The 27,659-nt window shown below is 43.1% G+C and overlaps 1 protein-coding gene across 4 annotated transcripts in view; it reads left to right on the forward strand.

The window, feature by feature from the left end:
• The window catches only part of CDK6 (cyclin dependent kinase 6), a 262,457-nt gene that overhangs the window by 96,065 nt on the left and 138,733 nt on the right, over window positions 1-27,659 (forward strand). For all 4 annotated transcript variants that reach the window (XM_070369850.1, XM_070369852.1, XM_070369851.1 and 1 more), the window contains exon 4: window positions 22,813-22,980. In XM_070369850.1, coding sequence (XP_070225951.1) covers window positions 22,813-22,980 — 168 coding nt within the window. The remainder of the gene's footprint in view (window positions 1-22,812; window positions 22,981-27,659) is intronic.

Here is a 27,659-nt window from a genome sequence, read left to right on the forward strand (position 1 = left end):
CTTCATGTTTTCATTCATTAATCACACAGGTGTGGCTGGGGACATGGAGGAGGGGAACGCACATAATTATGTATTTGCTTTGTATGGAGCCTTAGGAAGCAGCGCCTCAGTGGATTTGGGGAAGTGCTAAAATACTGAAAGATCTTACAGTTCAGGAGACACTGTCTGCTTATTTCATTTTATTTAATTGTTGTGGAGAGAGTCCGTGGCATCAAGATTCCTGGTGACCTGAGCCAGGTGACCTGAGCAAGACACTTAGTTTCTTTGAGCTTCCATTTCCTTATCTGTAAAAAACAAAGATTAAAATGTGCAAATCAAATGAGTTAAAAATGTATATTTTATAAGCAGTCCACCATCCTAAAGACATAAAGGATGTAACTGTTCACCTGTGTACTTTCCAGTTACTCTCATGTATACTATTCTAGTTTTAAAAACGTTTCATTTTGCACTGGGGTATAGCCAGTTAACAATGTGACAGTTTTAGGTGGGCAGCTAGGAGACTCAGCTATACATACATATGGATCCATTCTCCCCCAGACTCCCCTCCCATCCAAGCTGCCGCATAACATGGAGCATCGGTATCTCTAAAGCCGTACCTTCTGCTTTGGGCTTTGTTGACCATAAAACTCCTTTTGCACTTCCTTCTGTCTCTTGCTGATGATATTTATAAGTTATCTCCTTAATTACTATAAAAAAAAAAAACTTCAGATTCTCTGGAAAGTCAAATCTATCAACTTTTATCTCTGAAATTTCTAAGTATAGAACACACAATGTGTCATCATAGTTTAAGGAGTTGATTTTACTAGTTTTCCAGTGTGTACTGGTGCAGCTGAGAAGTGAAAGCCCTAGAAATAATATAGCATATTTAACATCTGTGCATTTTCCCTCAATTTTTAGTCATGGTTTCCTGATGGCAGCTGACCAAAATGAAATGGTATTTTTTAAACTAGTCTAATATTTGATGTACTTCAAATGCATCAACTTTTACTGGCATGCTTTAAATGGGAACAAGAAGACCTGTCTACTAAAGAAATATAGTTTTGTATCTAATTTATTCTATAAGTACTTGTGCAGCAGAATGTGGAAGCCACTATGCTGAATAATGTGGATGTTATATAAACATAACTAATAGTTTAAAATCTAGAAAGAGGAAATAAAATATCTGAGTAGTCATCACATAAGGCAGTGTATGACAGTGTCCTGTGTCACAAAATGACAAAGGCTGCAGGAATTCAGAGGGAAGACCCAGGACTCACTTCTTGAGGAAAGTAGCAGTTGTATAGTATTTTGAAGGTGCTACTCTGAGACGAGTTACACACAGCAGAAGAAACAAAGAGATAACAAGAAGCTGGTTGATCAGGAGATAAATGGCCTTGGTCCCATAGGGTCTAGGAAGTATGGCAGGCTTTCGGGTGGTGGCTGACGTTACCACTGTAGGGGATTAAGTTCTGCTGGCGATGTGCAGACTGCAGGCGCCACTCTGGGAGACGGCGAGGGACAGGGAAGCCTGGCGGCCGTGGTGCACGGGGTCGCGAAGAGTCGGCCACAACTTGGCGTCAGTCAGAGGGGCCGCTGCTCCAGTAGTTTGGGAATGAGATAACCAGGGCCATAGTACAGAAGGAGCATGGTGGTTAAACAGCAAGTAAGGAGAAATTGTGAAGAAAGAATGAGAGGACTTGGTTACTCATTGAGAGCAGAAAAGGAGAAGCCGAAATAAATAAGTAGAGAGCAGTTATCAGTTTGGAGAAGAAAGTGGTTGTTTACTTTAGTCTTGTTGAATTTGTCCCAGAGTGAGAAATTATATCTGAGGGCATTGCAAGAACTTGTGGCTGCAATAGCTGAGCCCCAGGTAACCTTTGAGGATTCACGGAATTTAGGAGAGGTGCTAAAATACTGGGAATGGAAAATGGCCAGTTGTGTGCGTGTGTATGTGTGTCTGTGTGTTTGTTTGTGTGTGTGTTTAAAGACAGGAAAAACATGGATTCTTCCCAATACAGTGCAGTGAGATTGTTGCTGTTCTTTGGTTATTAAAATGATGAGTTGTGAACGTGTAGAAAAATAACCGGTTAATCAGTATGAAAAGCTGTCCAAGCATCACTATGATCAGAAATGAAAAGCCACACAATACTGAAATCCTTCTTCCATCAAATTTGAGGCAAGCAAAACAAACCAAGAAAAGTTTGGTAATGCCGGGTAGTGTTGAGACCATTGAGACATGGATAGTCTCAGATACGTCTAGAGGGAGTATCAGTTGGTACAGCATTTTGGAAGCAGTTTGACTGTGTTTACTAAAACTGAAAACACATATATTCAGTGACCAGGCATTTTCATTTCTCAGAGAAACCCTGGTATTAGTTAGTGCAAAGGAGTTATAACTAAGAAACTTTCTGCTAATAGTGGAAAACATGGAAATAACCAAGTGTTCGTCAGTAGGGGGTGACCAGACAGACCTTGATAGTATGGACTAGTATGTGACAGTTGAAAAGAATGGCATACATCTGTAAGAAATTACCTTTAAAACATAGTGTTGAATGAGAAGGGCTTCACAGGTGGCTCAGTGGTAAAGAATCTGACTGCCAGTGCAGGAGTCAAAGGGGACACAGGTTCAATCCCTGGGTCGAGAAGATCCCCTAGGGGAGGAAATGGCAACCCACTCCAGTATTCTTGCCTGTAAAATCCCATGGATAGAGGAGCCTGGTGGGCTACAGTCCTTGGGGTTGCAAAGAGTCAGACATGACTGACCACGCATGCACACACGTTGAATGAGGAAAAAGAAACATCGATTCTTCCAAATATTGAACACTTAATGCTATTCAAAGCACTTATCCACCTGTCTATTACCTGATTATTATAATAGGATATGAAAAACATGTTTCATCCTCCCAAATACTAATGAAGAAACTCATACAGGTAGAAAGTAGGTGAAGCTATTTTTCTACTTGGCTTTCCAGGTGGCACTTGTGGTAAAGAACCCACCTGCCAATGCAGGAGACATAAAAGACATGGGTTCAACCTCTGGGTCAGGAAGATCCCCTGGAGGAGAGCATGGCAACTCAGTCCAGTGTTCTTATCTGGAGAATCCCATGGAGAGAGAAGTCTACAGTGGCTACAGTCCATGGGGTCGCAAAGAGTCAGACATGCCTGAAGCAACGTAGCACACATTATACTACTCAGGCGTAAGAAGAAGTAGTTTCCAAAGGAAGACATAGATCTCTCTCTAGTCCATAAGGCCTCTAATGATCAGTCTACTGGAGAGGTCCCTGCAAAGCATGCCTCAACTGGAAAAATTCCCAGATTTGGATGAATACTGGAAAGATAGGGATTTTTTTCTAATTGAGGTATAGGAGACATAATAAAGTTGATGCACTGATCTCAACTGTGCACACAACTTGATTTTTTTTTTCTTTTTTGCTAATATAATAACTATCCAGATCAAGAAGGAGAATATTTCCAAAGGCTTCTTCCTGACCATCCCCAGTCTACAAGCCCTTCCCTGAAGATAATCACTCACTGGCTTATATCATATGAAAGTGTGTACTGTTTTGTATGTAGCTTCTCTTACTCAATATCCTATCTGTGAGATAAATCTTTTTTCTTCTGTGTACCAGTAGTCCTGCCAAACAGTTTCTCAAGTGGTTTAAACTGTTTTGTTTTTGCGTCACTGCTATGGGAGAGTCATTTGCTGCATATGTTTATCAACACTTGGTGTTGTCAACTTAAACCATTGTAGTGGTATCTTGTTATGCTTCTAATATTCAATGCTGTGAAGACTAATACAGGTAAAAACGTTTTCATAAGCTCTGGACATTTGAGATTCCTCTTTTGTGAAATGCGGGTTCTTACTTTTCACCATTTTTAAACACTGGTCATGTGTCCTTTTCTAATTGATTTTTAGGAGTTCTTTATACATTGTGGGTAATGCTAAAGTCTCCCAGTGAGTAGGAATTTGAATGGACCCTTTCCTGTCTCTTTTGACTCAGAGCATCAGGCATAATTTAATCATCTCCTGGACCTCTCTTATGTTGTCGTTTAGTCTCTCAGATGTGTCCAACTCTTTGTGACCCCGTGCACTGCAGCATGCCAGGCTTCCCTGTCCTGCAGTATCTCCCGCAGTTTGCTCTAACTAATGACCGTTTGTCCATTGAGTCAGTGATGCCATCCAACCATCTTATCTTCTGTTGCCCTCTTCTCCTCTTGCCCTCAGTCTTTCCCAGCATCAGGGCCTTTTCTAGTGAGTCAGCTCTTTGCATCAGGTGGCCAAAGTATTGGAGCTTCAGCTTCAGCAGCAATCCTTCCAATGAATATTCAGGACTAATTTCCTTTAGGATTGACTAGTTTGATCTCCTTGCTGTCCAAGGGATTCTCAAGAGTCTTCTCCAACAACTGATGCTCAAAAGCATCAGTTCTGCAGTGCCCAGTCTTCTTTATGGTCCAACTCTCCCATCCGTATCTGACTACTGGAATATAGGGACTTTTGTAAGCAAAGTGATGTCTCTGCTTTTTAATATGCTGTCTAGGTTTATTGTAGCTTTTCTAACAAGGAGCAAGCATCTTTTAATTTTGTGACTGCAGTCACCGTTCACAGTGATTTTGGAGCCCAGGAAAATAAAAATCTGTCACTCTTTCCACTTTTTCCCCATCTGAACTCAACATTCAGAAAACTAACATCATGTCATCCTGTCCCATCACTTCATGGCAAATAGATGGGGGAGAAGTGGAGCTCTCTCACTACTGATCGCTTTAAAAATGCAGAGACAAAATCTTTGCTTAATGCCTTTTTAGCCTATTTTGACAACTCATGATATGGCATTCAAATATTGGCACATTTTAAGTTTCCAATAAAGTGTTTTTAACTATGAACTAAATAGATGGGACAGGTAGTGAAGCCTCATAGCTAGGCTTTTAACTGTTAGAAACTTTCACTTCCAGTCTGCATCTTGTCTACCAAAAAATTACTGAAAATACAGTGCCAGAAGAGAAGAATTTTATGAACTTTAAGGATGAAAAGCAATTCTTTTTAGCTTATCCATTTTACTACAGTGCGTGTGTGTGTGTGCACGCGCGCCCGCGCGCTGGGGGGTGCAAATACCATATCCTTCTTAAAAGTACTATAGATATAAAATAAAAGTAAACTGTATTGAAGTATAAGCTAGTAAGAAAACACCAGTAAGCACTGTTAGACACAGGTCTGACAGAGTCTGTGGTGACCCTAAAATCTCTCTAGAAACTGGCTCTCAGCGTTACAGGCCAGTTAAAACACTTCAGAAACCATTTTGAAAGATCATGTATGCCGATTCCAACAAAGAACAGGAAAGAAACAGAGACTAGAAATAATCAAGGCAGATGAAGTCTGGTTGTGACGGGTCTGCTGTGGTTGTTTAGTTGCCAAGTCGTGTCCAGCTCTTTGTGGCCCTGTGGACTGTAGCCCACCAGGCTGCTCTGTCCATGGAATTCCCCAGGCAAGAATACTGGAGTGGGTTGCCATGCCCTCCTGCAGGGAAATGTCCCAAACCAGCAACCGAACCCATGTCTTCTGCACTGGGAAGCAGGTTTTTTCCACTGAGCCACAAGGGAAGCCCCCATGATGGGTGCTACTTGGGATATTTCATGCTAGTTGTTTTTCCTGAAAACTTTTAAGCTTTTGATTCTCAGCCTAAAGAAAGTTTGGGGTTGTTCCAAGAGGGCATTGTTGATTTAGCTTTCATTCTGTTGATAAAATATTTCAGTGTGCGTGTGCTAAGCCATTTCGGTCATGTCTGACTCTTTGTGACCCTATGGACTGCAGCCTGTCAGGCACCTCTGTCCATGTAATTCTCCAGGCAAGAATACTGGAGTAGGTTGCCATACCCTCCTGCAGGGAATCTTCGCAACCCAGGGATTGAACCTGTGTCTCTTATGTTTCCTGCATTGGCAGGCAGGTTCTTTACCACTAGAGCCATGTGAATAGATAAATATTCCAATAGTTAGACTAAATAAGAGTCTAAAAGACAATCTGTTCGTATCATTAGCTCTTCCCTTAAATGGATTACTTTACTGTATTTCTGAACCATCTCTTTCTCTTAATTAGTAAAACTTTTATTTATTGAGCGCCAGTTCTTCTGTAGGATCTGTGTAAGGAAGTGGAGGTTAAAAAAAACACCTGAGTAAGCTGTACTCATGATTTTTAAGCAGCAGTAGTCTGTTGAAGACATAAAGCAACACTGTTAACTGTAAGTAGAAAAGGAGCTATCATTTCTTAGAAAATTCTGAAGCTTTCTGATTTTTGTTTCTGTGGTATATTTTATAAATGATCCTTGTAGGATTATTCTTGTTTCATAAACTTTATCAGAGACACTAAATTTTTTATTTTCAACAGTATAACATTTCTGGCTAGTAAGTTAAAAATTGTCATTAGTAAAAGGGACATTTGGGATTTTTCTGGTAACACAGTGGATAGGAATCCGCCTGCCAATGCAGGGGACACGGGTCCTCTCTCTGGTCTGGAGAGATTCCACATGCTGCAGAGCAGCTAAGCTCCTGCACCACAAGTACTGAAGCCCAGGCATCGAGAGCCACACTCCGTGACTGCTGAGGCTGTGCACCACAAGTACTGAAGCCCAGGCATCGAGAGCCACACTCCGTGACTGCTGAGGCTGTGCACCACAAGTACTGAAGCCCAGGCATCGAGAGCCACACTCCGTGACTGCTGAGGCTGTGCTGCAACCACTGAAGCCCGAGCCCCTGGAGCCTGTGCCCCCAGGAGGAGAAGCTACCTCAATAGGAAGTTCACACACCGCAGCAGACCCAGTGCAACCTAAAAAGGGGCGGGGGGGGGGGCTTACATGCATCTGTATGTGTAATTTTAACTGGTAACTTTAAAAGAGAACAGAAAAGTAAAAACACCTATAATTCGACCACTTTAAGAACTTGACATAACAAAGCAGAAGTCTCCTCTCTTTGTTCCTCCTTTTTACACCTACGTCCAGAGGTTATACCCTTTAACTGTACCTGTACCTCCTTCTGGGCTTCTGTACATTTTTATGTGTGTTCACATGGGGTTGGTGGTTTCCCAGGTGGCACTAGTGGTAAAGAACCTACCTGCCAGGAGACGTAAGAAATATGGTTCCATCCCTGGGTCAGGAAGTTCCCCTGTAGGAGGACATGGCAACCCATTCCAGTATTCTTGCCTGGAGAATCTCCTGCGCAAAGAGACCTGGTGAGCTACAGTCCATAGGGTCACAAAGAGTCTGAAGTTGCGACAAAGTCTTGGTTGCAACTGAAGCAACTAAACAGGCTGGGTTGGTAGATTTACGAGATAAAGACTGCTTTATTGACTATGCCAAAGCCTTTGACTGTGTGGATCACAATAAAGTGTGGAAAATTCTGAAAGAGATGGGAATACCAGACCACCTGACCTAGCTCTTGAGAAACTTGTATGCAGGTCAGGAAGCAACAGTTAGAACTGGACATGGAACAACAGACTGGTTCCAAATAGGAAAAGGAGTACATCAAGGCTGTATATTGTCACCCTGCTTATTTAACTTCTATGCAGAGTACATCATGAGAAACACTGGCCTGGAAGAAGCACAAGCTGGAATCAAGATTGCCGGGAAAAATATCAGTAACCTCAGATAGGCAGAAACACCACCCTTATGGCAGAAGGTGAGGAGGGACTAAAAAGCCTCTTGATGAAAGTGAAAGAGGAGAGTGAAAAAGTTGACTTAAAGCTCAACATTCAGAAAACTAAGATCATGGCATTTGGTCCCATCACTTCATGGGAAATAGATGGGGAAACCGTGGAAACAGTGTCAGACTTTATTTTGCCGGCTCCAAAATCACTGCAGATGGTGACTGCAGCCATGAAATTAAAAGACGCTTACTCCTTGAAAGGAAGGTTATGACCAACCTAGATAGCATATTGAAAAGCAGAGACATTTCTTTGCCAACAGAGGTCCATCTAGTCAAGGCTATGGTTTTTCCAGTGGTCATGTATGGATGTGAGAGTTGGACTGTGAAGAAAGCTGAGCACCGAAGAACTGACGCTTTTGAACTGTGGTGTTGGAGAAGACTCTTGAGAGTCCCTTGGACTGCAAGGAGATCCAACCAGTCCATCCTAAAGGAGATCAGCCCTGGGTGTTCATTGGAAGGACTGATGCTGAAGCTGAAACTCCATACTTTGGCCACCTTGTGCGAAGAGTTGACTCATTGGAAAAGACTCTGATGCTGGGAGGGATTGGGGGCAGGAGAAGAAGGGGACGACAGAGGATGAGATGGCTGGATGGCATCACGAACTCGATGGACATGAGTCTGAGTGAACTCCAGGAGTTGGTGATGGACAGGGAGGCCTGGCGTGCTGCGATTCATGGGGTCACAAAGAGTCGGACACGACTGAGCAACTGAACTGGACTGGAACTGGACTTTCAGTTAAATTTGAATTTCAACAAACCACAAAAAATTTGTTCATATAAATATGTCCTTTATATTGCAAGGGACATGTTTAAACTAAAAATGTACCTGTTGGTCATCTGAAACTGCACCGTAACCCAGTGTCCTGTGTCTGATCTGGCCACCATAATGCAGACATGTTCACACATACATAGATACGTACACTTTTCCTTTTATCAAAGTGAATCAAACTGTATGTGTTACCCTAAGGCATGTTCTTTTACTTATTAATTTATCTAGTTAGCGTGTTAGAATTACCCAGGTTCTTTCTAACGGCTGCTTGTTATTACATTGTAGACTCATCACAATTTATTAAACTATTCCCTTATTGGTAGACATTTTAAGTGGGGTTTTTTGGTTGTTTTTTTTTACTCTTTCAGACAAAATAGCATTGACCCACTTGTATTGACTTACTCTGAACTGTGCTGTTGGTCCTGTTGGGTGAATTCCTAGAAGTGGAATCGCTGGGTCATAGCACATTGTCAAAACATGGTTTGTTCATTACCTTCAGACTGTTCACCGAACGGCTGAGGCGGCCACGTGCACGCGGGGTGCCTGGTCGGGTGGAGCCAGCCCTGGGTGGGAGGCTCCTCCCTGACCTCCAGAATCGGCTTCCTTTCTGCTCCACCAGGAGGGCCGTGAGACCAGGCACTGTGGTTCTCCGGCCGAGCACAGCGCCTGCCTCCAGAGCTGGCCTGGGACACAAACTTAGAGTAGTGACTATGAGTTTACTCAAGGGGTGGCTGTGAAATTAAAGAAATAGTGTATGTGGAGCGCCTGGGTTAAAAAACACACCTGTAAAATGCTCCTTTGTTTTTCTCACTCCACTTGCATTTCTAGGTTCTTCCTTAGCATCGAGGGGCTCTAGTGTGGGGAGGAAGACATCCTGATTACAGAAAAGGAGGGTATAATCCCTAACAGAACTACCCCTGAGTGCTATGGGACGATAGAAGGGGGCGCCAGGCTTAGCCTGTGGGTGTGAGGAGGTTTGCTCAGGACTTGGCCAAGATCTTCTTAAAGTAAGTCTTGGAAGACAGATGGCAAAGAATCGGATGGACAAGATGTATGCATTGTGGAGCAGGATGGTGGAGGGGCTTCCCAGGCACGGGGAGTAGCATTGCAGACGGGCAAAGATAGCACAGAGCTAATCATCTTCAGGGCATAGAAACAGCTGGAAATGCGACCAGAGGCAGATCAAGATCAGACATGAAAGTGCTTTAGGAAACAGCCAGGTTCTACCTTTGTCTTCTAATGAACAGTAGGTGACTTCTGTACGAAGAAGATTTCCATTTCAGAAATATCATTTAGTTAACATTATGGGGAAGAGAGATTTAAAATGCATGCTTAAATCTAAGGACAGGGGTTGTGTTGGGACACATTGCAGTCATACAGGGAAGAGGTACTGGCAACTCGAGAAGGAATGTAGAGATAGGATTTGAAAGGAAATTTAGGAGTCACATTACTAGGACTGGCTGGGTGGAGAGAAGGCATCTAAAATGTCTGTCCAATTTGTGGATCGATCATTCGGGTGGACAGTGGTGCCGGTATTTAAGATAAGTGCAGACTGCAAAGTTTGATCACGGTGATGAAACTGTGTTGCTATCTGAGGACATACTGAGATCAGTTGGTGTGGAATATTCTAGAAAAGCTGAGCAGGAAGCATGTCTGACCCTCTGGGGAGAGGTCCCATCTGCCAGTATGACTTTGGATGCTCAGAATATAACTGTTGGAGCCAGGAATGAGTGAATTGAGGAGGTGAAGGCAGAATTTAGAATTTAAGATTCTTTTGAGACACATGACTGGAAACACACACAAATGCTGCATGTTTGTGGTCACTGTTGTGGACAGCAAAAGGGAGCTTGCCAGAGACCCAGAGAAGGTGGTGCTGAAAGCTCAGGTGGAATTGGAGACCAGGACAGGTGACCGTTCCCAGTCTTAATCGTAGAAGTCGGGATGGGCAGGTGTTTACTAAGGTGAGGCCTTGGAGGATCAGTGGAAGATAATTTTTGTGGTTCCTGGAAAGAGAATGATCCAGAAGGCTAACTGGGAATTTTAGGTGGGCCAGGAAAAAAATTTAAAGACTAGAGGGGTATGTTCAAGACTGGCATCCTCACAGTGAGGGAGGGAGAGAATGGGATGAATTGACAGCGCAGCACTGACGTGTGTGCGCTGCCTTGGGTAAAGTGTGGGAAGTTGGGGAGTTGCTGTATAGCCCAGGGAGCTCGGCATAGCATTCTCTGATGACTTAGAGGGGTGGGGCAGGCTGGGGGTGGGGGCATGAGATTCAAGAGGCAGGGGACATGTACATACTTAGAGCTGATTCACTTGGTTGTGGCTCAGTGGTAGAGAATCTGCCTGCCAAGCAGGAGATTCGGGTTTAATCTATAGGTCAGAAAGATCCCCTGGAGAAGGAAATGGCAAAACACTTGGGTATTCTTGCCTGAAGAATTGCATGGACAGAGAAGCCTGGTGGGCTGCAGTCCATGGGGTCACAAGGGTTGGACACGACTGAGCGGCTAAATCACCACCTTGCGTTGTACAGCCGAAACCAGCACAACAGTGTAAAACAATTATCCTCCAATTACTTTTTTTTTTCCTAAAAATAATAATAAAAAAATAAAAGACCATGATCCTGCATTTAGGGGAGAGGCATCCTTAAACCAGAACAACACTTGCTGTATAAAATTTACCTGTGCTTAGTACCTGGCTGCTCCCAAGACTAAGCTTCCTAGCCTTGGTGCCACCCATCTTTCCCTAGACAATTCCTATTGCATTGGCTACTTTAACACTAACTTGCTGAATTCTTTGTACAGTAAGATAGTCGTTAGATTCTGGGTGTTTTGTTTACTTTTGCCGTGGCGAATGCTCTTCTGTTCCCTCTAGCCTAAAGATCCCCTGTTTTCTCTTGGCCTCCCTGCTTTTCGTGTCTAGATATGACCACCCAGAGTCTCTTCTTCCTGTCCGTGGACGAACTTACTAGCCAGGAGCGTTTGTTCCTCCTTCCCCTGGAGATGCATTTGCCGCCTCTCTCCTAACAGGCTGCCAGCTTAAAAACTCAGTCCTTAAAACAACACGAACTAGCAACTGCTGAAGCGCTGCCTCTTCTGAGCCCCCTTAAACAGCTGTGCACGCGGCTTGACCCAGAACAGATAACACACACAGATGTGTTTATGGGAAGGAGGCACGAACACTCTCAGGGTGTTGTTTTCGGCTTCTCACCACTGCAGGGATTTCTTCTCTTTTTCAAGGAAGAGGTACATTGTGGTAAGCAGTGTTTTATGACCTATAATAAAAACCCTTGTAAAGACCATTTTTTGGACCCAGAGAAGCTAAGTGTTCTTTTCACTCCTCTCCGCCTCTCTGTATTGAAATGCACGCAGTTCAGCATTAATGCATAACATAAGGGAACAATATCACAAATTCTCATTCTTATTTAAGCTGGGAAAGCAACCAAAGTTAATTATGTAAGAAAATCCATTAGGAATGTGTTTCCCTACTTAGTAGTAGCTTCTGAACAAATATGTTGATTGAGTAAAAAGCTATATTGCATTTTATAGCATATTGTTATTATCTCATGGAAACACCCTTTTGAGAGAATGTCAACAGAAAACAGTCCCCAGGAACAGGCTAAAAGGCAACCTGAAGCCACCTTAGAAAGTTGGGTCTTATACAAAAAAGGGACATGCAAAACATTCAGTGAACAGTAACAGATGATTTCTAAGGACGCTTCAGGACCTAAAATGCTAGCAATCTTTAGTCTTTCAAAATTAAGAACAGGCAACATAACACTTGATGTAAATAAAGTAATAACTGCTTTAAAGATGTATCCTCTAGGATGCACGTGGTAGTGTTTGTTGACCTTGGTGGCTGAGTGGTAAAGAGACCGCCTGCCAATGCAGGAGACACAAGAGACGTGGCTTTGAGCCCTGGATTGGGAGGATCCCCTGGAGAAGGAAATGATAACTCCCTCCAGTATTCTTGCCTGGGACATCCCATAGGCAGAGGAGCCCAGCGGGCTGCAGGCTCCAGAGTCGAACACACCTGAGCAACTGAGCGCCACCACCAGAATGGCTGTTTGGAAAGTTGGAGATTGTTCATGTCCCAGCTGGAGAAACTAGATGAGTCTAAACCTAGGGTGTTGCTGGACACCACTGCTAATGGCAGGTCCTCTCTTGATTCTATGGCATCAGTTCTGAACCCAGTGGACAAGCCAGGAAATTCAGTGTTTTTCGTTCTCACAGCCGCCCTCAAGAGAGTGTTATCCCCATTTTACAGATGAGGAAACCAAGGCTGGATGCGAGGGAAGGGAAGGTAGGCGTTAAGTAGCAGGCCCAAGTACACCCATTGTCTAACTGGGAGATGTAGCAGAGTCCTCAGAAGATGGCTCTGTAAAGTTGACCTCTGGAAATAAGCATTAGCAGATTGCATTCGTCTCTTGGATTGTCTTTCCCCTCTTTTCTTCTTTAGTGTTCTGGTTTAGATTCCTATTATCTCATGTCTTACGTCTTTTTTCCCCCTTGTGTTTTGATTTTTCCACATTTAACAGTGAATATGCGTGACACTTCTAATCAGACACTTAGAATATCTTTCCTTTTTGAAGAACAGTGAAGAGGAAGGAGGGATCCCATGTGAAATGCCGAGGCAGGACTCAGTTAGGAGTGGAACTTCTTGGTTGTGGCGAGTCAAGTGCTTATTGGTGATTTTGCAAGAGCCATTGTGTTCCCATTCACCGTTTGGATGTGGTGTGGGTGGGGAATGAGAAAGTGTGCACCCTGAAGACCGTTGGCCAAGGAAGGAAGGGGGTTGCTTTGGTTGTTCATGGTCAAGGGACAAGAGAAGGGGAAGTCCCAGATACAGTAGGAAGGGCAATGGTTAGTAGAGTGAGGGCAGGACTTGAGGAAGCTGGAATGCAGGCGATTCAGAGCACAGGAGGAAGAGGAACACTGCAGGGAAGGCCGGAAGGTTTTCCCACGAGGAGGTGAGGGAGGGAGACAGATTGCCAGTGCTCATCAACGGGTGGGTTGCGCCCGGGACGTTGGTAGCATCCCTTGGTGGCCTGTTTTTCTCTCTCAAGTGGAGTGCACTCTAGTGTGTTTGGAGAGGAAGAGAGCTGATAAAGTAGAGGGACAGCGGTGAGAATTTCTCCTACAGGGACACCACAAGAGGTAACTAGGGACCTGTATGATCCCTGGCAGCAGCGTCGTCATTAGGGTTAGAGACTGACTTCGTATTAATAGTAGACACGTATGTGGCCATTTCCCCACTTAACAGCTCTCTGAAGCACAGGTAGAACAGCTGAGAAAGACAGCATTTGCGCTAACTGAGGTTAATCTTTGCATAGAGGATGAGATAGAATGACCTCAGAACCAAAGAGGTGAGGGAATTGACAGATTTAATGAATGATGTTTGAAGAAGTTGCTTTCCACATTTAATTAATTATGCTAAGACGTTTATGTGAATTTAAGTGGTATTTTGACATTCAAATAAATGTAATTAAAGTGACTTTCAAATTTTTAATTAAAAAAAAAGGATCAAAGTTAAGTAATAACATGTTCCTGATTTTAGCCATGGGTGTAGATGACACAGAATGGAATGGCTTGAAGAAGTCCAAGTTTCCTGAAGCTAAGGGAGTTGGTGGGGGGCGTGTTTCATTGGGGAGCAGGGGTTAAATGAAAGGTAGTGACCTTAACAGGTTTTAGTTAATATAATTTGAGTTGTTAGAATAATTTTCAGTTATAGAACAGGTTACAATTGTTCTTACAAGTTGTAAGAACAGTTGATGGCAAGTTGTAGAACACTTGATGAAGAAAGGTCTTGAAGTAAGAGCATTATTTTGGGGGGAATTCCCTGGCAGTCCAGTGGTTAGGACACTGTGCTTCCACTTCAGGGGACCCAGGTTCAACCCCTGGTCAGGGAACTAAGATCCCACAAAGCCAATTTTTGGGCTTCCCTGGTAGCTCAGCTGGTGAAGAATCTGCCTGCAATGTGGGAGACCTGGATTCAATCCCTGGGTTGAGAAGATCCCCTGGAGGAGGAAACAGCTACCCACTCCAGGATTCTGGCCTGGAGAATTCCATGGACTGTATAGTCCATGGGGTTGCAAAGAGTCAGACGAGACTGAGCGACTTTCACTTTCAAGAGCATTACTGGGCTGCCCAGGTGACGCTAGTGGTGAATAACCCACCTGCCAGTGTAGGAGACTTCGGAGACTCGGTTTCCCGTCTCTGGGTTGGGAAGATTCCCCTGGAGGAGGGAATGACAAATCACTCCAGTATTCTTGTCTGGAGAATCCCATGGACAGAGGAGCCTGGCGGGCCCCAGTTCACAGGGTTGCAAAGAGTTGGACACAACAAGCGACTTAGCAAGCACGCACTCGAGAGCATTATTGCCCTAACTACGAGGCCAGTGGGCAGCCCCAAAGTCCATCCTACTATTCAGGGATGTCCTCAGAGACCAGACTCTTTGCCTCATTACACTCTGGCATTGCCTGTGTGCAGATGAAATCTCCCTATCCATGTCAAGGTGGTTGCTACAGTCTCAAGTTCATGCCCTCAAGCACAGGTGGAGAGTTAGGGCTGGGGGATGAGGAAGCAGTACAGCAGAGAGTTTTCTGCAGTGGTCTTACTAGGGGAAAAATACTTTCTGAAATGTGCCTATATGTCTCAGTAGCTAGGACTGGGTCTCTGGATCCACTCCTAGCAAAAAGGAATATGACTGCCAGGGATCAGTCCTTCCTGACTGGCACCCGACAACGTAGGCAAACAATCATATGCTTCACTCTTTGGAAAAGCAGTGTCTTAGTATCTCATTTGGAGAGGAGGCAAGTATGGAGTGAGAGACAAGTTTTCAGATGAGGGAAGAGAGAAGGAAAATGCAGGAAGACAAGATATTGTGTCCAGATGCAGCCATTAAAAAGCATACTATTGGGGACTTCCCTGGTGGTTGGGTGGTTAAGAATCCACCTTGCAATGTAGGGTTCGATCCTTGGTCAGGGAACTAAGATGCTAGGTGCTGCTGAGCAGGTGAGCCCACACACTCCTGAGCCCGTGGGCCACAACTAGAGAGTCCGTGGGCCACAATGAAAGATCCCACACAACTAAGACCCAACACAGTGAAATGAATTAATTTAAAAAAAAAAAAAAAACTTTTTAAGAAAAGCATACTGTTAAATTTTTTTATTATGAAGAATATGTTTTGAAATGGGGAAATAGCCACAGTATATTGTTAAATGATTTTAAAAGGATCACAAAACAGTGTGATCTCTGTTTTGTCTAGAACAAAAACCATTTTGAGTCATTAGCCAGCAACCTAAGCATTTATACTTTGTATTTTCTTATTTTTGCAATGTCAATTTTTGTATCCCGATCTGAGGAAGTTATACCTGACATTGCTGTCTGCAGTTTCAGTTCCCAGTGACTTTCCATTGTGGGTTAGAAATAGCCATCATGATGAGGTAATGATTACTTCTTTTAGACGGTCCGTTTAGCCATTGCATTGTCCCTCGAACACCCACAACATTTCCAGGTTTGGTGAACATCAGTTGCGATTTTCTAATTTCCACTTAGTTGGGACTGATCCTTTTCTTACTCAGCATTATCATCAGTTCCAGGATTGAATAGTATATATAGCTCCTTTTTATGCTCTTTTCAGAATACGTATTTTGTTAATAAAACTTAGGCAGGAAATGACTTTTACTATGCTTTCATCCAGTTGCCTCGAAGCAGTGGAAGTAGGAGAGCCAGCAGCTGCGGTGAGGGGCTTCGCCTTTGTTTCTGCTAAAGAACCCCCAGGCCAGGCGTCCCTTTCCTCGGCCATCTCGCCTCCTTGGAAGCCAACGGCCCATGACTCGAGGCTAATCTTCAGGGCCTCCCATTTATTCCTTACTTCCAGTTTACCAGTTTTACTGTCCAGCTGATCTGAAGCTTTAAGGAGCCCGCTTTAACCCTCCTCTTGCTTTTTTTTGGGATTTGTTTTGCCCTTTGTGATTTGAGGTGAAGCATTCTGTGGGTTCTCCTGAGGCCCAGGGTTTGCAGCCCGTTGTTAACTCTGTGACTCAATCAGTGAAAGCCGGAGAAGCCACTCTCAGGTTTTGAAGTAGGGTACAGTGTCGACGTACACCAAGCTTCATACAGTGACTTCAGGCAGATTCTGCTTAAGCACAGAAGTGGAAGGAGTGAGTGAGATCGCCTGTGAGTGAATGAAGCCACCTGATAGACTGCCCAGGACCAGCCTTTGTTACCCATGGCTTCATTGCTTATGCAGTAATATTGTACCACATTTTACAGGAGAACTGTGATCCTGGGACTAGACTCAGCAGTCCACTTGTGGGCCTGTATACCCGAAATTATTGAAAGCAGGGTCACAAAGAGATACTTACATTTATATACCTACATTCGTAGCATATTCTTACAGCAACCAAAATAATACAAGTTCATCCTTCAGCATATGAATGGATAAGCAAAATGTCATCAATCCAGACAGTGGAATATTATTCAGCTTTAAAAGGAAGGAAACTCTGACGCACGCTACAACACGGATGAACTTTGAAGACATTACACTAAATGAAATAAGCCAGTCACAAGAACAAATACGTTATGATGCCACTTACATGAGGTATCTAGAGTGGCCGGATTCGTGGAAACAGAGAGTAGAGGAGTGGTTGCCAGGGTCTGGGAGGAAGGGAGCAATAAAGAGTTGTTTAGTGGGTATAGAGTAGAGTTTGAGTTTTGCAAGATAGATAAGTTCAGGAGATTGGTTATACAGCAGTTTGAATATACTTACTACTGAACTATACACTTGACATTGGTTAAGGTGGGAAATTTTATGTATAGCTTACCACAATATATATACTTATACCATAATATATATACCACAATATATATAGCTTAACAATATATATACTTGTAATCAACAAAAAGAGGAAAAAGAGATCCTGAGACTGGCCCTCTGCGTTGACGATAGTCCTCTGCTTTATGATTTTGTCGTCATGGGGTCTAAGTCTGTTCTTATAATTGTAGTGTAGTGTGTGGTGTTAGTCGCTCAGTCGGGTCTGCCTCTCTGTGGCCCGCCAGGCTCCTCTGTCCCTGGAATCTCCTAGGCAAGGATACTGGAGTGGGTTGCCGTGCCCTCCTCCAGGGGATCTTCCCGAACCACGAGTTGAACCCGACTCTCCTGCACTGCAGGCAAGTCAACATGTTATTGGTTTAGTGTTGTTAAAAAAAAAACAACACAAAAACCTTTGTTGTGTTGGTCTGTGCGATTCCTCTAACATCCTTCGTAAGAAACAAACTAGATAGATCTTTGTACGAAACAACAAATCGTTTATAAAGACACCTCTGTTAAAACGTGGATAACAAATTTGAAAAGACTGGGGTTTAGAATAGGAGAAAAAAGTAATTAACTTTGTACAAGCTGTATATGTCTTAACTGTTTAAATCAATGAACTACTGACGTATTTTTGTTGCTGAAACCCGAGGGTGTGAATACATTGCTTAGGTTTAAGTAGATCTATCCAAAAGTCCAGAATTGTCTATTGAGAGCTGTCATTTCTGTGATTTACTTTATGGTATATAAGTTGGTGTTTTAAGTGTCTTTTGAAACTACTTTTTTCACCGCTGGGAAAAAAAGACCCAATGATAAAACTTTTTCCCATTAAAAAAGCTTGAGGTAGATTTTCAGTTTGCTTGTTTTCAAGAAATAAGAGAATTAGAGCTCTAGAACGCCTAAGAGAAACTAATGGTTGTTGCAAGGCTTTGAAGACTTCTGGTGTTCAGACTGAAGTCCAGAGTCTTTTTAAGGGAGTTGCCAAGGACGAAACCCCATCTGAAGTCTCTAGGAGCCAGACTTCATTCCAGGATGGTGTCCTGTTGAAACAGGCGCCCACGTCACATGTTTCAGAAAGACAGAATGGGGGCCCCCAGTGACTGTTTATCGTCAGTGGGACTAGACATTCAAACCTTTTATGCCAGAACTGGGCACTGTAACATTAAAAGGCTTTAAACCTGTGTTTAACTTAATTGGCAGTATCCGTAGTCTCATTGCATTGCATCACTGGGATTACTGTGAAATATTTGAGTCTTGTATAAGACAGATTAATTTAGATTAAAATCTTGAGGAGCTAATTTAAAAGTATGTCTCACGATACTATAAATTGAGATGGAACAGATAATAAGCCTAAGTAGAGAGTCCTTTCAGATGTCTTTGATCAAAGCACTTGCGATGCTGAAGGAAAGGTGTTTTTTTTCCTTTCTTTGTTTAGTGTTACAGTTCATTCATTCATATAATTCTCAGAAATTGGGACCAGAGTTCTTATTCTTATTTGTGACCAGAGTTGCAAGTCTGTCATGCTCCAGTGCATCGATGCATTGGAATTAGTGAAGGAAACAAGATTTTTGGCAATTAAAAAAAAAAAATCATTAACTCAAAGTTCGCTAGTTCGAAACTGTAATTGTAGCTGGATGTTTTGGGTTTAAAAGAAAACCCAGTTTGCTAACCAAAAAAAATTAAGTAGCCTGATAAAATCTAAAGAGTGGTGATTCTTACATAGAACCAACTCTTTATACATAGGTGTCATTTACATGGAATCAAACGTTAGACCAGTGTACATGTTCTCACTGCCTAAACTGTGCTTTCGTATGATGTTAACAAGTCATTTTTATCTACATTTGCCTTTAAATAGAGGAGACCTACACTCTTAGAATAAGTAGCAAAATAACACAACCTAAAACCAAATAATAGTGATTATGGCATAGAAGGAAAACTATGCAGCCACTAAAAATCATATTGTATAAAAGAGTTAGATTTTAGAGGAATTTTGTTGAAGTGGCAAAATATTCAAAATGAATTGTTAAATCTTTATAAAGCAACTATAAAATGTGTACTGAATAATAACAATTTCTATTTTAAAATGTGTTATATTTCTATATTAATGTTATATATATTGATATGTAGTATATATGATATATTTTATATATAATGCTTCAGTATTAAATAGAATTATAATATATTTACATCTGCAGATATACCAGTATCTGTTTAAAAGACATGAAAGACAAAGTTATTTAACAGTAGAGTTTTCTCTGTTTTCTGAGTGGTGGTGTTTTGCATGATTTTTTTCTTCCTCTGGACTTTTAATGAATTTTTAAAAAATATTTCTACATGCATTAAGCATGGACCAATTTTATAACTAAGAAAAATATAGTATGTGCTGTGAAGTGAAAGTCTCTTAGTCGTGTCTGACTCTTTGTGACCTCATGGACTATATAGTCCTGGAATTCTCCAGGCCAGAATACTAGAGTGGGCAGCTGTTTCCTTCTCCAGGGGATCTTCACAATCCAGGAGTCAAACCGGGGTCTTCTGTGCTGCAGGCGGATTCTTTACCGGCTGAGCCACCAGGGCTGTATAAATACACAAATGAAAGCAGTATACATGTATTTAAACTTAGGTGGCTCAGTCAGTAAAGAATCCGCCTCCAATGTGGGAGACCTGGGTTCAATCCCTGGGCTGGGAAGATCTCCTTGGAGGAGGGCTTGGCAACCCACTCCAGTATTCTTGCCTGGAGAATCCCCATGGACAGAGGAGACTGGTGGGCTGCAGTCCGTAGAGCTGCAGAGTCGGACATGACGGAGTGACTAAGCGCAGCACACAGTTCAGGCTTTTTATAAATTTCATTTCAGTTCAGTCACTCAGTTGTGTCTGACTCTTTGCAACCCCATGGACCGCAGCACACCAGGCCTCCCTGTCCATCATCAACTGCCGGAGTCTACCCACACCCATGTCCATGGAGTCGGTAAAGCCATCCAACCATCTCATCCCTTATCATCTCCTTCTCCTGCCCTCAGTCTTTCCCAACATCAGGGTCTTTTCAAATGAGTCAGCTCTTCGAATCAGGTGGCCAAAGTATTGGAGTTTCAGCTTTAACATCAGTCTTTCCAATGAACACCCAGGACTGATCTCCTTTAGTATGGACTGGTTGGATCTCCTTGAAGTCCAAGGGACTCTCAAGAGTCTTCTCCAACATATAAATTTGCTGCTGCTGCTGCTAAGTCGCTTCAGTCGTGTCCAACTCTGTGCGACCCCATACACAGCGGCCCACCAGGCTCCCCCGTCCCTGGAATTCTTCAGGCAAGAACACTGGAGTGGGTTGCCATTTCCTTCTCCAATGCATGAAAGTGAAAAGTGAAAGTGAAGTCGCTCAGTCATGTCCGACTCTTAGCGACCCCATGGACTTCAGCCTACCAGGCTCCTCCATCCATGGGATTTTCCAGGCAAGAGTACTGGAGTGGGGTGCCATTGCCTTCTCCAACATATAAATTTAGATGGGCCTTGTTAGTAATTACTTGGTTCAGATTTTTACGTATTTATTCTACTCATTGGCTGCTTACACTGTTTGAACACTGAAACATGAATCAAGCCATTTATTCTTGGTACTGTTTGAAAGGGTTGGTGCTTAGTGTATAAGAAGCTAAAGATGGCAAGCCAGGATGGCATTACTTTAGGTTAGTCATGCTGTTTAAAATCCACTGCTTGCAAGTCGTGTGCATGTGTTTCCAATAACGACTTGTGTGCCACAGAAGATTGCTTTCATTAACATTTTGTGCTTCACTTTCACACTCTCGTTTATTCGTTGCAAGTTGCTTTACCCTCAGTGGTTCTTAAGTCCTGGACCACTGTCCCTCAGCAGTGCGGTCTGATCTTTTCGTCTTTGGAAACTTAGAAGGTGACCCTGGCCAGTTCATCAGGCCCGTTTAGGTGGCGCTCAGAAAGAATTCCAGTTCACCTGTGTCATCCCCACTTGGTGCTTTGTCCACTGGCCTTGTGACAGTGGCCACGTTTCCTCTGGTCATTTCTGACTCGGTCTCCCCTAGGAAACGAGACACTTCACCGATGATCATTTGTTTCCTGCAAACTACACAACCTCTTCACATGCATTACTTCGTTTAAATCTCGTATTATGAAAAGTAAGCCCCATTTTCTCCTTTTTATAGGTGGAAAACTCAGGCTTTGGTTTAGAATAAGCCAGGAAGGTAGAACTCCCCTGAAGAAAATATCAGAACTATAAGCCAGTAACCAAATAGAGCCCAACTGATGAACAAGTGTGTGCTCACTGCCCCTCCCGGCTCTGAAGCCCCTGATGCTGCCTAAGCATTTTTCTAGCCCTTACAAGAGCCTAATTAATTCCATCCTCCCTTTACCGCATTCTCACAGTGTTACGTGGGGTAGGTCAGTCTTGTGAGCCTCCAGATTTCCAAGGGTCATATCACGTTCACTATCTTAAATTCCTGCCATCCGACACTGCCTCTGAGTTTAAAACATTGTACCTGCTTTTGTAAGTTCTAAAATGAGAAGAAGGTGCGACGTTGGTCCAGATGCCTCCGTGCTGCCTGACTCTGTCAGCAGCAAGTGCTCACTGCGGTGGATGCTTTACGAGCAGTGATCCTGTGCTGCAGGTTTTGTCACTTTCCTGTTTTTATGGACAGAAAAAGTGAGGCTTGGTGAGGTAAAACTGCTTACCTGGTTTTCCATACTCGTATGATCTTTGATCTAATAAAGGAGTGCCTCGGGAGTTAGAATCCAGTTTTCCTGGACTCTGGTTCAAATCAACACTCTGGTTTTTTTTTTTGCTAGTGGTGTTACTTCGGGCTGATTACATACACCTACTATGTATCAGCTTCTTGACCTGTGAAATGGGTTGATAATATTATTTACCTCAGTGTTGTGGTATGGATTAAGTGAATTACTAAAGCAGGACTTGACACATAGTGACTGCTGAATAATAGGTGCTATAAAAATATTAAGAACTACCATTGCTGTTATCATCGTTTACTGGATTTTAATTGTTGAAATCATGTGTTAAATCATATAAAAGTATGTGAAGTGAAAAATGTCCCTCTCTCGCCAACTACTTTCTCTCCCCGCCATTAACCCTGGACACCAGTTTGGTATGTATCCTTCCAGAATATTTCCTATGTCATCTGGAACTTTTTTTTTTTTTGGCTTCACCAGGCCTTAGTTGCAGCACATGGGATCTTTAGTTGAGGCATTTGAACTTTTTAATTGTGGCATGTGGGATCTAGTTCCCTGACCAGGGATCAAACCTGAGCTCCCTGCACTGGGAGTACAGTCTTAGCCACTGGACCGCCAGGGAAGTCCCTGAAATTATTTTTTAAATCATCCTTTCATTAATAAAATATGGGTGGAGAGTGGCACTTTTTGTAGTAATGTTGAGCATGGGAGAGTGGAGCGGTAGAAAGGGAGACAGATTCATTCATTCAGCAGGTGTTTATCAAATGCTTTATATGTGCCAAATACTATTCTAAGTACTGAGAATTCAGCATGTTGAATTTCTCTTTTGGCAAATGATTGATTTTGTTTCTTGGTTTTATTTAGGATATGATGTTTCAGCTTCTCCGAGGCCTGGACTTTCTTCATTCTCACCGAGTGGTGCATCGTGATCTAAAACCACAGAACATTCTGGTGACCAGCAGTGGACAAATAAAGCTGGCTGACTTCGGCCTTGCTCGCATCTACAGTTTTCAGATGGCTCTTACCTCAGTGGTGAGTGAGAAAGCACTGTTCTTTCCTTCAACTTCATTTTCCTCTTTGGAATGACAGACTGCCCCCATTCCAGGCCCCTAATGTTATTACTGCCCGTGGTCAGTTTGTGGACAGAATGTCTTTGCACTTTTTATATGGCGGGCTGTAGGAAGAGAGTGTTCTGCTTACCACTGCAGACACATCCGGGCTGGGCTTGTTGTGGACAGAACCCATTGCAGAAATAGACCGTTGCTTCTTAGCCACTAGAAAGGAATCAGTTACAAGTTTCCCAATGGTTTTGCCATATGGCTTTTTGCCATAACCACTGTTTTCAGAGCTGCATATGTCGTGTCTGGGGAGACACAGCTCGAGGTCAGGGAGAAGACAGCACCAAGAACATATCCCTATCCTAGCCTGAGAAACAGTCAGGTACCTGCACACGTGTGCGAAAGCACTCCTGTGAGGCTGTGGTGTCGACTGTGAAGAAGAGATTGAATTCACGGTGAACTTGGGTGATCCAGGAACAGGCAGCACCACCCCTCCACGGGACGCCTTCCTCCAAGCCAAAACACAAGCGCAGACCCACAGGCTCTATTTTGGCGAAGAAGGACAGTTGTAATCTGGGTTTTTTGTCTCATAAAACCATAATCCGCTGACTTTGGTTAGCTTCTGTTTCTCCTAATGTAGTTCATTGTTTCCGAGATGAATTTTGGTGAAAATGCACCCAAAATATACAACAGGAGTCTGGAAGTAAGCACTAATAAATCCTTGTCTTTGAAGGGCCTGTTTTACATACAGTGAATTCATGCATAGATTTTTTTTTTTTTTTTTTTTAAAGCCAGGGAATGTCCCTTTGCTGGGCTATGTATTCGGGGCAGGACATGGACGTTTGGATGTGGACTCGGAGAATCCTTTTGATTCCATGAACTCTACTAACATTGCCCCTAAAGCTTTAGATTAAGCCTTAAGTAAAAGAATCTTGAGTCAATAGGCCATTGTCTACGTATTATCCATCTTTTTTTAAATGAATTAATTTATTTTAATTGGAGGCTAATAACTGTACAGTATTGTGGTGGTTTTTGCCGTATATTGACATGAATCGGCCATGGGTGTGCATGTGTCCCCCGTCCTGAATCCCCCTCCCACCTCCCTCCCCATCCCATCCCTCTGGGTTGTCCCAGTGCACCAGCTTTGAGTGCCCCATTTCATGCATCAAACTTGGACTGGTGATCTATTTCACATATGGTAACATACATGTTTCAAGATGGTCACGACGACCCTATATGCGAGACAGCAAAAGAAATGCAGATATAAAGTCTCTTTTGGACTCTGTGGGAGAAGGTGAGGGTGGGATGATTTGAGAGAATAGCATTGAAACATGTATATTACTGTATCGTCCGTCTTTTAGCCTCAAAGTGTTTCTCAGTCAAGGGTGGCGCTGGAGGGAGGGGGGAGGGGAAACGTGGTTGAGAAATGTATGACAGCATCTTTGGTCATCATAACAACTTGGGGGGTGGAGGCAGCTGCAAGGTGGCTAATATTCTGCTTAACAAAGAATTGCCTCCACAAATTCCAGTAATGCCCCAGCTGAGAAGTAGACATTCAGGAGGGGAGTTGGAAATTCTCGGAGAGAACTTGCCTTATAAAAAACACTCAATTTGCAAAAGTATTCTGCTTCCTCATCCCCGAAATACAGATGCTGGAACCTGGTACATGTCAGATCGCGTGGTTCCCAGTGTTCTACACTGTACCTAGGGCAAGAGAGTTTTTTTTTACAGAAGATTCCTTTGAATGCGTCACCACTGTTGAGAGAGAAGCATTCTTGTTTCCTGTTGGCCCAACACACACTGTCACTTTTGAGAAGAGTGGGCACAAAATGGTGTTTAAAGGACACATCTCCGATTTGGGTGGTGTCAAGGGAGCCCTTGTATGCTTATATAATCGCACCACAAAGGGCTGAGTCTGTGTGTTTGCCCAGTGGGAAGGGTGAGGTGGCTGCGGCTTCCCTAGGAAGTAGTTTTGTATGTTGTTTCGGGGCCCTGGGGAGAAGCTTGAATAGGCTTTGCGATCTGGACAGATGATAGAAGGAACTGGTCTCCTAGGGTAGATTAATTGAAGGAAGGATGAGCCATAACTGAGCCACTTTATTTTAATCCCCCCTCAACGGGGCACTGAAAACCGTAAATAAAAACAGGAAACCCAGTTGGGTTTGTTTTGATTTTTTTTTTTTCTTCTTCTTAAATTTGAGGAATGATAGCCCAGCTTGTGCGTAACACCAATTAACATTCCATTCTCCCTGAAAGTTGATATGTTCAGACAGGAAAATGGAGACAAATGATTTCGTACAGAAAAGGGGAAAGGCAGTCATAAATACCTGATTTTTCAGTATCTAGCTTGTACTGTATACTCTATACTTTTTATGTGACATAAAATAATTCTTATGTGACATGAACTAAAAAGGATTAGCAATCAGAAAAGACACTGGAACAAATTGAGATTTTACTTGAAACAGTAGTAGCTGAAATTTAATGTTAAGAATAAAGAGTATGATTCCTGTAGAATGCTGCATTAAATTTTTTCCCACTGTTCGATATTTTTCTTTTTAAGGGAAAATCCATTTCTGTAGTGATACATTGGTTTGCATACACATGGTGACACTAGACTTGGAATTGTTTTTTTCAGAATGAACTGGTATTTTGGGGTTTTTTTGTTTGTTTGTTTGTGTTTTTTTTGCATTTCTCAAAGAGAAAAAGACTACATTCCACTTCCTGGAAATACGCATATTTTAGTGGGTTATGTCATACAGGAACTGGGAATCAACTTGATTTGTGGAATGTTAAAGAAATTTCAAGTTAACTGATTGGAAACTGACATTTTACAATCATGAGAAACACTAATACACTACTTCTGTTCCAAAGCCGGACTCAGATTTCCCCTTTTGGTACCCCCCGCAGCAATTAATCCCACCTTCCTCCCGCATTATTTCCAGAGAAACATTAATGCCTTTTGTAAGACTTTTCTGTCTTGTTTGTAATTATTTAGGGATTTTGTTTATCAAGCTGTAAGTTCCTTAAAGGAGTGGGCCTTTGGGGTAGAAATTAATTTAGGACAGTCATAAGTCTAGACTCTAGTTGTGGCTGAAGTTGGTGTAACATAGGGGCAAACGATCTGGTTTGGCTTGTCTTCATCTGATAAGGAGGAGGCTTATGTGCCTTTAGGGCTTCCCTGGTGGTTCAGTGGTAAAGAATCCGCCTGCCAATGCAGGAGACTCGAATTCAATTCTTGGGTCAGGAAGGGTCCCCTGGAGATGGAAATGGCAACCCACTTCAGTATTCTTGCCTGGGAAATCCCATGGACAGAGGAAGGAGCGTGGTGGGCTACAGTCCAAGGGGTTGCAGAGTCAGACACGACTTAGTAACTCAACAACAATTAAGTGCCCTTAACTGGGTGCCTTCCCCATGACACAAAGGTGTCTTAGGAAGAATTGGGGTTTTGCTATTCAGTATACAATCAGGTATGTACATGTAACCTCAAAGGGAAAAGTGGTTTATACTTGTTTCTGTAAATTGTACAGAATCAACATGTGGATGGCTACAGTGAAGACCTTAGAACCAGGCAGGAGGGTCCTGTGGCCTGGGTTTCACAATTTGGAGGAGCCAGCACTGGCCCTGCTCTAGCCACGCCTCTCTTGATGAGGACAGAATCCAGATACCTCTCAGAGTCTGAGACCCCCACGCTCAGCCAGCTAAACGCAAGGCTTTGGAGTTCCCTGACCGAATGGGAATCGCACAAGCTCTTCTCTTCTTCCTAAAAGCACATCGGGCCACCTGTGTGCTCGCCACACGCCTAAGGGGCAGTAGCTTGCAGACGTTGGGCAGGATGGGGACATGCAGAGGGGGGTGGCCGTAAGCACGTACATGAGGCCTCTTGTTCTGCAGGGAGGAGCTGGGAAGGTGAAGAGAAGTGGGGCCCATTATACTCAGAGCCTGGTGAAGAACTGTTTCTGAAACCCTGAAAATCAAATTCTGCGACCTGTAATGAAATAACTACATTTGTGGAAAACCAGAGAACAGGTCCAAGGGAGCTTCTTTCCATTGTACGTAAGGGACCTGTACAAATCATGCCCCATGCGGTTATATATAATCTTGTGGCAGATGGATTTCAAGAATACAGGCATACCTCATTTTATTCGCCTCGCTCTATTGCGTTTAGCAGATGTTGCATGTTTTACAAATGGGCGCTTTGTGGTGATCCTGCATCATAGCACCGTTTTCCAACAGCGTTTGTTCAGTTAATGTCTCTGTGTCACTTTTTTGTAACTCTGGCAATATTTCCAGCTGTTTCAGTCTTAAATTGAATATTTGTTTTGGTGATCTGTGATGTTACTATTTCAAAAACATTATGTGCTGCAGAAGGCAGGATTTCTTAGCAATAATTATTTTTTAATTAAAGCATGTACATTTTCAGGGCTTCCCAGGTGTCATAGTGGTAAAGAATCTGCCTGCCAATGCAGGAGACACAGGAGACGTGGGTTCGATCCCCGGGTTGGGAAGATTCCACTGGAGCAGGGCATGGCAGCCCACTCCGGTATTCTTGCCTGGAGAATTCCATGGGCAGAGGAGCCTAGCGGGCTGTAGTTCGTGGGGTCTCAAAGGGTCATACAACACTGAGCAAACACGCACACATGGACTTTTTGTTTT

The sequence above is a fragment of the Bos mutus genome, chromosome 4 (assembly GCF_027580195.1).
Source record: "Bos mutus isolate GX-2022 chromosome 4, NWIPB_WYAK_1.1, whole genome shotgun sequence".
In the NCBI taxonomy this organism is placed as follows: Eukaryota; Metazoa; Chordata; class Mammalia; order Artiodactyla; family Bovidae; genus Bos; species Bos mutus.